Here is a 10,010-nt window from a genome sequence, read left to right as displayed (position 1 = left end):
ATGTATAACTGGTTGCAGTCCTCCTGGCACTTAACAGCATATACAACATTGCTCTGTTTGTGCCGGGGCACCGGATCTTTGGGGTGAACCCCTTTGCCGTAATGTGTTTTGGGGTTTGAAAGCCTCTGTAGTCAGATTGCAGCTATTGCCAGTATCACTCCACCCACTGTTAACAATACTGTAAGTGTTAATTAGGTGTCAATGATAGCCATGTGATGTGAGTATCAGTCACATGAAGGCAGGGCTTAAAAGCCTGAATTTTGCCTGAAACTCTCAGACTGAAGAAGTCTCTTGGAGGAGAGACGAAATGTTTCATTAGAGAAGAACCCGTCCAGAAAACCTATAAAAAAATTTTCTGTTTGATTTTTTCCTGGATTACTGAGATGCATCAGGACACTGTAAAAAGATATTAGTCTAAAGAAAACTTAGTGCTTTGGAAGAGCAATAAACATGTGATAAAGATTTGCATTGTTACATGAATTTAGTACAAAAACTGGCTACAGTATTTAATCTGTATCATTCAAGACATCATCTTACAACAGAGATACGTTTGGGATTTTTTTTATGCACATTTTTCTTGTCTGTCTAGTCCTGATGTGTGTGAGCCATAGCAAGAAAAGAGATTTTTAAAGATTTTCAYAGGCCCTGCTTCTCTTTTGTCAGAATATCCACTGTTTTTGAGGAGCTGCTTGGAAATACCTTTATGCCCTTGAGCACTGACAGCTTTAGACTGCGGCTGTGGTGTAGCTACAGTGTCACTGTGCTGACAGCTGAACGTGACTGTGAATGTCAGAGTCTCATGAAAATCAGATCTCTCTTTGCTTTTATGACTTTTGTGTCAATGCACAGAATTCCTCTTCTTATTTGTATTTGAAGACTCYGGAGTGCATCTTTGTAAATTTGCACTGTTCTCGTAAGAGCATATTTTTTCTGCCTCCTGGGCACATTGGGGCATTGGTCAGTCCTGGTAATACTATCAGCCAGGTGTAAGCTTTTCTGTTCCTCGGAGCTTTGATCTATGGACTGTGTGTTCATGTGTGTCAGCAATGAAACTGAACGGATTTACTGCTGCTGTGGCCACCTTAATAATACTTTGTTACGCACACACACATCCACACACACACACAAACACAGGGGGTACAATCAGGTACGTTTTTGTTCCACAGATTTAAGGCACCTGTGAAATGAGGTTTATATCAGCAGCCTGTAGCCYATCTTTGTGGTCCAGCTTTATCTGGTGTAGCTGTAGACTTGCTGGTGGAGTAAATGCCTCTATCTTGGAAAGCTGTGCTGAAAGCAGCCCAGCTGATCTCTTCCATGGTACCGTTTGCAGCTAAGCTCTTTTTTGGGTGTAGTTTTTCTGCTTGTGCCATGGACAATATGTTCTCACATGTGTGCAAAAGATAATTTACTATCAAAGCTAACCTTCTGATTAATATCCATGTTTCAATRTGGCAAACAAGGAGGTATTACTTTGTATTTTTGCTGTTATTTTAATGATGCTTCCATGAGGACCATTCATCATAAAAAGAAATGCACATGTTGTAAACGACTACAACACTAAACACACACTGCATACAATTATTTACCAAGCCATATTGTTATGTCAAGTCAATTTCCATTCCCAKATTCATTGTTACTTTGTCACTTCATAATAAATGTTCARTTGGACCACTTTTTAATTTTAGGTGAACCCATCAAACACTATGGAATGGGTGATTTTACATTCAAGGAGCAGAGTAACACTGACTTACAATTTATTAACAATGAATCAACAATCTGTTGTGTTGTTTTGATCAGACTAACAAGTAGATTTTGCTCGTGAACAACTATTTCTCATTAGTAACACATTCAGTTCTGATTATTTTGCCAAATGTCACCCACAGATCAACAGCACATCAATCACACCTTCACCATTCTGTTCTCTTGCTGTTATATTTAAAAGGCAGCATGGTATCAACTGCCTGTGTTTATCTAAAATATGTCTCCATAGCTAGGTGTGTTATKTCAGGTTATTTCATTGATCAGAACCATACTTATATACATTTCAATTCACTTTTGCAATTTTTAAGGCCCTTTTCTAAGTGTGAGAGGGAAATTCTCCATTTWTTTTCACCTAGGAGATTTTTCTTTTACAACAGTGTTCTCCTGGTGCTACTGTGCAAACCATTCTTCTATTCAAAACTCATTTCCTCAAGGCACATGTTGACTCTGTCTCAGTCTCTGAATAAGATGTTTAGTAAAGTAGAATTGTGTCACCAAACAGTGAGAGTATCAGTGTCCTAACTGTGTGCATTTTGTCTCGATCTAATCCTTCCTAACTCTTTTCCTCTCTTGTCATTTTCTTTTTTTCAGACGCCAGTGCTTTGGATACTCAGGTTTTGAGTTACAGTTTTTAATTAGCCAATTGGACACTTGTGATTTCTTTGCATGTGCATGTGCTTTTGTGCTTTGTGTGGTGACAGTGTTTTTTAGCTAGTGTAGTTGAGTTTATTTTTGGGTGTCTGTGTTTTGTTTGTTCTTGTGGATAAAGGACACTGGTATCTGTAGGGTTTYACCATGTAGCATGTATCATATTACTGTTATTTTCTGCTAGTTAGCACTTTATTCAGGCTTTAATTTTTTTGTGAATGGATTTTTGGTCAGCAAGGAGAGAAAGTGATGCAGCAGAAGGCAGATCTCAAACTTCTCTGTTTTAGCCCTCAGATTACACTGCTGTGGAATAATCTAGACTTTTGCCTGTTTTACACTCCTACTCTTCAGTTTTTAGTTAGTCCTCTACTGATCTGTAGTTTCTCAAGTACATCTACAAACTGTGCAATTTCTTTTTTTTGTTCCATCGTTTCCCCTGCTGTTTGTTTTTTGTGTCGTAAAGTGCCCTCTCTTTGTTTTTCTAGTCTTAAACTGTATTTTTATTTAATTGTTTTTTTTTTTCTTTTTTCCAGCCTCGCAGTCTTTTGGATCCCAAACTGCTCGGTTTGCAGTCTGGAGGGTGAGTGGTGGTTCGCGGCATGAAATAATTGGTTCACAGTTACACAAATCAGAGCTCCTGTGCTGTTTTGTACTTTGATTCAGAGGAACTGAGAACTGACATGGGAATTCTCTTGCAGGCAGCTCTAATTTAGTCATTATGCTACTGACTGGCACACCACAGAGAATAAACAAAAAAAAAAATCCTTATGCTTTCATAACTCTGTACTTTCCAAACTTTGGCCCTTGGAATTAACTTTATACTGCTCCTGTTTTCAAAATGTTGTATGGATAGTTTTTTTTTATAAAGTACCAAAGGGAAATTCATGCTAACCAAACCCCGCCTCTCTAAAATATTTTCAGACATTTTTTTGACTTCTTTGCCAACAAAATTTGCCAACTAGTCACCAACAGTCATAGTCCAGTAAGATACTACCCAAAGCAACCGTCTTCTACACTTACTGCTTCTGAGAGCAGTCAGAGTCAAAGTTCGAGAAGTAAAGCAAAAGCCTKTTAAGCTTGTCTCATTGAAACTTTACAGTGAAGGCTTGAGGATTGTTTTCTCTGTGGAGCCATTGTGGCATGTTGAGGTCAGTAAAAGAGGCTTTAAGGGAAAGCAGAGGTGATGCCAGTGAGTATAAGACTGATAAAAAAGGGGGTAGCAACGGAAGGTACACAAGACAGGAAAAAAAAGATAGAGAGGATGATGAAAACCAAACTAGAACTGGAGTTGCTGTCGACTGAGAAGCACAGAGTTTTGAGGCTGCAGTCAACACTCGCTGTTCACGTTCATTCAAGTGTGCTGTGGGTGGTCTGCACCACACGACGTGACGAGGAAGGGGGGTAAGACAGGTTCACAAGGAGGCATGATCCACGGTGTTTGCCAGCTGTGTAAATCAAGGCCCCCCCCTTTTACCGTAGTAATGTCTCCCCCAGCATGGCATTATTATGATATTAATACACCTTAAATCTGTCTGCTTCTACAGGGCTGGCAGTATTCTTTATGGTATTGACAGCATGCCAGATTTACGCCGCAAAAGGACAGTGCCTCTTGTCCGAGACCTGGTGAGTCATCTGCCTCAACAAGGTTACGTGTGATTTATGTTAAATCTATCTGTGACCCCATGTTTTACCACAGTAGTGGAATCCTGCACTGTGTGAGCACAGACCTCTGTTGAACGTGATAATAATATATTTTCTGGCAACTTGATAGAATGTTTTTTTGCTTTACAATGACAGAGTGGTTAACTATCACTGGGTTATGTAGCATCCTCAAAGCTGAAAGAATACTCTCTAACATGATTTTTTTTTATTTCTATTTGGGCATAAAACGTTTGATTTAGAAATATGACTTATGTTTGTTAGCGTGAATAATATAAACAGGAGTCATCAAATAAAATTAACAAAAATGAAAGAGTTGTAAATAAGCCTATATATACAGTCATTTAACAGTTACTGCAGCCTTTAAGGCTAAGGCTGTTCTGTTAAGAGCTCCAGGATTGTTAAATCTAACCTTAGCTGTATAACTTTGTTGCCTGATTAATTAGTCTAAAAARAGTATTTAAGATAATGCGTCACAGTGTTGCTTCATCATGTTTTTATTGCAACATAATGTGTGATAAAATATCCCACAGAGAAGCCTGTTGCAGTGAGGCCCATTTTAGCACAGTGCCACATGGTTGGTCTTTCTGACAGTCAACAGACTGCCGCGATGCCAGTAATATTCAYGTCTGCTTTATTCTGTAACTGTTTGTCGATTATGCGTTACACTCTTTGTCTGTCTTGTGTATGTTTGTTTCTCATCTTCATGTATTTTAGTCAAGTATTATCAGCACTCTTGGATTAAACCTCTTACAGTTTGTTTTATACTCTCTTTTAGTTTGTTTTGTTGAATGTATACAAAATGGATTTGATGCCGATGATAATGCTGCTTGATGTCATGGATGCTGATGAATGTTTTTATCATGGTGAACAACTTGAGTTGATGCTGTATTTGTCCATATCTCTCATTAAAAATAATAACCAACAATGTCTTGGTAAGTATGGGTTGTCGTTTTGTATTATTTTTTTTTTTTTTGGATTTTTTAAATATTTTTTACGTGTATATTTTGCCATTCCTACATGGACCCATAACAGCTATGGGTAATATTTTTCAGTGAGTTGTCAGATTTCAGCCTCGCCGATGCTCGCCAGTTGTCCTCAAGTCTTTTCTTGCTCGGCAGGTTTTGGAAAAAAAAAATACAAATAAATAAAATTGTAATAAATCTGAAATGTTGACAACTCAACCCAAAAATATATCAGAGAGACTTCATTGACTTCTGATTTAACTGTGTGAGGCTTTTAAATCATGTAAAAGTGACACTGAGCAAAGCCTTTTACACGTGGGATGAAGTCAGTAGTCAAAGCAAACAAATTGGTCCCCCTTTCATGCCTCCCCTCCTTTTTTTGTCAATGTCCCCCATTTGCTGTGTGATTGCTTCAGGGCAGCAACAGCGTTTGATTGGAACGGACAGCGGGGTTTCCCCTGTTATTACGGCGGGTTGCAAAAGTATCGACAAGCAAAACAAAACCAAAAACAACAACAAAAAATAAATAAAAAAAGGGAAAGAAAATGAAATGAAAAAGTTGATTGATTGAGAAAGCACCAACAGATAAGCTTCCAGATGCACGGTCTTATTGTATTGCCCGCAGCAACCTCAGCAGTGCTGGTGCATGTTGATAAACTTACATCAACACTCACAGTTCATGTAGAGGTCACGATCCTTCCTACATTCTCCATGGCTGCCATGGATCTTTACCATAGCTGAGCTGTAAAAACAAGAGGGTCGTGGTAAAGACTGATCCAATATTGTCAGCTGTCCATGTCTGCATTCCTTTGTTACATAACTTTCCTCAGTATGGGATTTATCAATCTATTCTCACCCAAACAGTGAATAATATTAAAACAGCTAACATATAWACTGTACTTGTGTGTGTATCTGTGTGTGTTTTTCCGTGTGTGTTGGTGAAAACAACTTGTGTGGGTGTGTACAGGTTARCGTTCCAGTAAGTTTTTGACTGTCTGAGAGATGTGTGTGTGTTTTAAGTGTGCGAGTTTTTTTTTAATGTTTTTGTTGTTGTGCAGTACAGCTGGCTTCACCCATACATGAACGTGTGTGTCTTGTGTTTCTCTGTTTGTGTCAAACTAATGTGCAGAGCAGACAGCAGAAAATATGATCAAAGCTTCATCCAACAGAGAGATGACTCTAAAAATGCCAAGCATGACTGCAGTTTAGTTACCTCCACTGCATGAGTGGATAAACAATCACGCAACAGCTGGATAATCTCTCTTGATGCATAGTTGAATTGTTCAGGAGCTCTACAGTATGTTCCAACTGGCAGTCCTGCATGGCAGTTGAGACACCTTTGCGCTCAGTATGAACAGTAAATGAAAAATGTCTGCTGTTTATGTTGTCAACGTTCACACTGCCCTCTCCATCTAAACTAATTGCTCTGTTTCTTCTTCATTTCTTTTTACCAACACTTGGAAAACCCAGGCTTTGGTAAGAAAACCTCTTKYGTGTCTTGCAGCTGATAATCTGAAGTACATTTAAGTGTCTAAAAACAAATCATATGATGTAATCTTAAAAGGGAACGAGGACACATSAGGCAAAATCCACTATTTTAGCCATCAAATGCRTTTTGTTGTGTTGTCTCTAGGAGTGCAGAAAATTTGAATATATATTTTCCAGTACACATCTATATTCTGTTTGAGTCATATTTTCCAAGCCGTTCAGTTTTCTTTATATTCTATGACATTTTATGACCTAATATGTCATAGTATTTGTGATGGAACTGCCAAAGTTCTGGGGGTAGGGGTTGAAGCACCTCATTTGCATTTAAAGAGACATAATCAAAACAAAGGAGTTGCTTTAAAAGAGGAGCTTGTGGAGTTACAATGAGGACCAAAGCATTGCAGTTCCACTAAATATAGAGCCCAACTGAGTGATTTAACATARAATAACTTGGTTTCTACCAGTTCAGTGAGTAAATCTGACAAAACTAACTGCTAAATAATGTAATGATCATGTACACATTTTTTACACTTAGTCATTTTACTTTCTTTTCTTATTGCTTGCAAAATCATTTAATTTCAATTTTGTCCYTTCTGTCATCTTCAGACCCTCACTGCTCGAAAGGCAGGCATCTCGTTTGCTCTGGTGAACCGATCCACCCTGAATAATGAAGAACTGGTGAGTATGTGAAAACAAGATTTTTGGGGTTTATTTTCCATTAAAAAGTAACCAAATGGTGTAAATCATGGACAATTTAAAATCTTTAACAAACTAGCTTACATGCTATTTATCTGTAAAAGGAAGCCTGAGCGTTCAGAGGCAGTACATGCTAATTTAACATACRGGAGAGAGATGCTTAAACCTTTTAACTATAAGTGCTAACCTCTGCACTATACTTTCTGGACACATGCTCTCATTATTTTTCAAGGCGGCGTTAAGAGAGCTATAATATTGGCAAACCTTTATGGCTATGCTTTGTTGCAGCTGTTGTTCCTCAGGGTTTGCAATTATGTTGCCAAGAACACAGCGTCCCAAAGTGATTTTTTCTATTGCRTTATTATGCACTCTATAATGTCCACACATCAATCCATCATCTGTCTGTTTTTTTTCCCCCTTTGGCCAAGAGGAATGCCGCAGCCTATRAAACTGCTCTCTGTGACCACAGGTTCATTCTGTCTCTTCTCTTTCTATGAAACAATTTGGCAGAATTTAGGAATTAGGCAGCGACTCGGGCGTATATTTAGAGAATGTGCTGTGTGATCAGTCGTAATAACTGTTCATCGTGGGTGACTGAGCAGTGGAGAAAAGGCAGAATGTCTCAGTCGATGGTGTGAGACACTTTCGTGTTGACCTCCAGAGCTATCGCTGCATTAATTGATTGCAATTCTTCCCTCCCTGAGGGAAGATGGCGTAACAGGAGGCAAACAGCAGGAGAGAGAGAGAGAGAGAGAGAGAGAGAGAGAGAGAGAGAGAGAGAAAGAGAGACGTTTTTCAGCAAGAGGAAGAAGAATACAATTTCATATCCGCTGATGTGCAGCAAGCAGCTGCCTAAGCCAAGGCGATTACTGGATTTAAATGAGCTCCGCACACATCGCTCACAGATTGGATCTTTTTAGGGGATCTCATTGTGGCCTTCAATTTTTGAACAGTAGTTAGTGAAGATGTTCAAGTCACACTCGTTCCTCATGGGCGAACAGTCCAATTGAACGGTGTAGACGTTTCATTGCTTTTTAATTGTGATAACGTGTGATCTAGATGATTCTGAATGATGCAGCGTCTTAATTACAGGAAGCTGAATCTGTGTCAACTTTGGTCATTTGGCTCAATTGGTAGACAATAATCTGATGTTTATAAAATGTTGACAATACTTGGATTTGGTTGAATAACGATATGTTTTACAACGGGTTAGGGCAAATTGACTTCTGAGAAAAGCTGTATACTGTGTGCTCTTGGTAAGTAGGACAAGCAGATGTCAGAGTTTTATCTGCTGCATTAAGTCCAGCAGAGTGTTTTCCAGTGAGAGCTGAGAGAGTACTCTGTAAACAACCAGATGCTGTTTAATTGTAGGAGAGTTWTGGAATGAGATGAGAAAGGATGACTAAATGCTAGGTGAGGAATAAATGAGAGAAGACAAGTGTAGAAAATGGTTTGTCATCTCGACCCAGTGGCCCTGATGCCACTGTTCGGGAAGCTATGTTGAGCAATCTGTTGTCCCCGGAGTGATTTTTGAATACACTTAGAAAGCTTTGTAGTTCTTMCCACATTTTTATAGAATTTCCTCTCTGTGTCACCATCTTTCTTTTGTTTTTTCTCTTAATTTCAATTTAAAACTGGATTGGAAGTGTCTGTCGTTGCTGATGTGTAGGCCAGTTTCTCAAAATTGTTTTTCACAGTCACGTTTCCCTCATGTCAGCTTTTTTTCAAGCACAGAGGAACATTATGTGTGGGCCGGATAACTGCCCATGTGTCCGCTTGATCCTCTGAGCTGGATATGATCTGAGCACCGCAGCTTTTTAACAATGACTGTTAACATAAAGGAAGGCCATGTTTACCTGCTGAGACAAGGCACTGACTTTCACAAAGTTGGAAGGAAGCTGCAATCTGACAGGAGCCAACAGGAATCTGGAAATRAGATGTGATGTGCTGCTGTAAGTCTGTTCAGATATCATCAGACATCTTGTTAGCAGCAAAACACAAGATGTTGATTCTAAAATGCTTATACTTGTAATCGGGCTGAATAAAGTTGGATGGTCTTGGAAAGCAGCAACATATTAGTTTGAGCATAGTGAATTGGAACATTTTACTAATTAAAACAATTCATACACCTGCAGTTAGGGCTGACATTTTCAAATGGTTAATCCCAAAGATGGAAGGCTGGACCAGAATGAGGAGGACAGCGGCGTCAATAAAGTGGTTGACAAGGAYAATAGGTGGTGAAATTGAAAAAGAGGGGTGAGAGGAGGAGGAGGTGAGATCAGATTTTTCTCTGTCATGTTGCTCTTGGGCACAGGCTGCAGCTGTCAATCAGTTCTAGTAGTGTTATGTGCAAAATCACCAGGGTTACCTCACTGTATAACACATGGGAATGACGCGTGCAACACTTTCCTCGTATCTGTAGCGTAGCAGGGATACAGAGAGAAAAAGACAGGGGAAAAAATAAAAGAAACTAACTGGTCAAATATTACTCACACAGGAATTTGTCATGTTTCCCAGATTGATCGTTGGCTATAAACAACATTAATATAATATTCAATATAATTTCCATTTCCTGCTAAAATGCAAAATACATAATGCTGAAAGATTTGAAAACATAAAAAAATAATTTAGCTGAAAAAAGCTCAAATTAGCTTAAATGTATCTAAAAACATAAAACCGCTGAAATAAGCAGAAAGCAGCTGAAAGAAGCATGAAAAGSTAAAATTAGCTTAAAAAGGCTGAAAAAAGCATGTGAAGTTAAAATGAGCAAAATAACAGAAAAATTCAAAA

The 10,010-nt window shown here is 38.7% G+C and overlaps 1 protein-coding gene across 12 annotated transcripts in view; it reads left to right on the top strand.

Annotated features, from left to right (window-relative positions):
- Positions 1–10,010, top strand: part of unc13c (unc-13 homolog C (C. elegans)) — a 133,458-nt gene that overhangs the window by 15,566 nt on the left and 107,882 nt on the right. For 8 of the 12 annotated variants that reach the window (XM_014021954.1, XM_014021952.1, XM_014021948.1 and 5 more), the window contains exons 3-7: positions 2,356–2,378; positions 2,946–2,992; positions 3,957–4,035; positions 6,507–6,512; positions 7,131–7,202. In XM_014021954.1, the coding sequence (XP_013877408.1) occupies positions 2,356–2,378; positions 2,946–2,992; positions 3,957–4,035; positions 6,507–6,512; positions 7,131–7,202 (227 nt within the window). The remainder of the gene's footprint in view (positions 1–2,355; positions 2,379–2,945; positions 2,993–3,956; positions 4,036–6,506; positions 6,513–7,130; positions 7,203–10,010) is intronic. The other 4 variants (XM_014021949.1, XM_014021956.1, XM_014021950.1 and 1 more) reach the window with 2 other exon arrangements.

Source organism: Austrofundulus limnaeus, unplaced genomic scaffold (assembly GCF_001266775.1).
Source record: "Austrofundulus limnaeus strain Quisiro unplaced genomic scaffold, Austrofundulus_limnaeus-1.0 Scaffold311, whole genome shotgun sequence".
In the NCBI taxonomy this organism is placed as follows: domain Eukaryota; kingdom Metazoa; phylum Chordata; class Actinopteri; order Cyprinodontiformes; family Rivulidae; genus Austrofundulus; species Austrofundulus limnaeus.
This window is presented reverse-complemented; position numbering and strand designations above follow the sequence as displayed.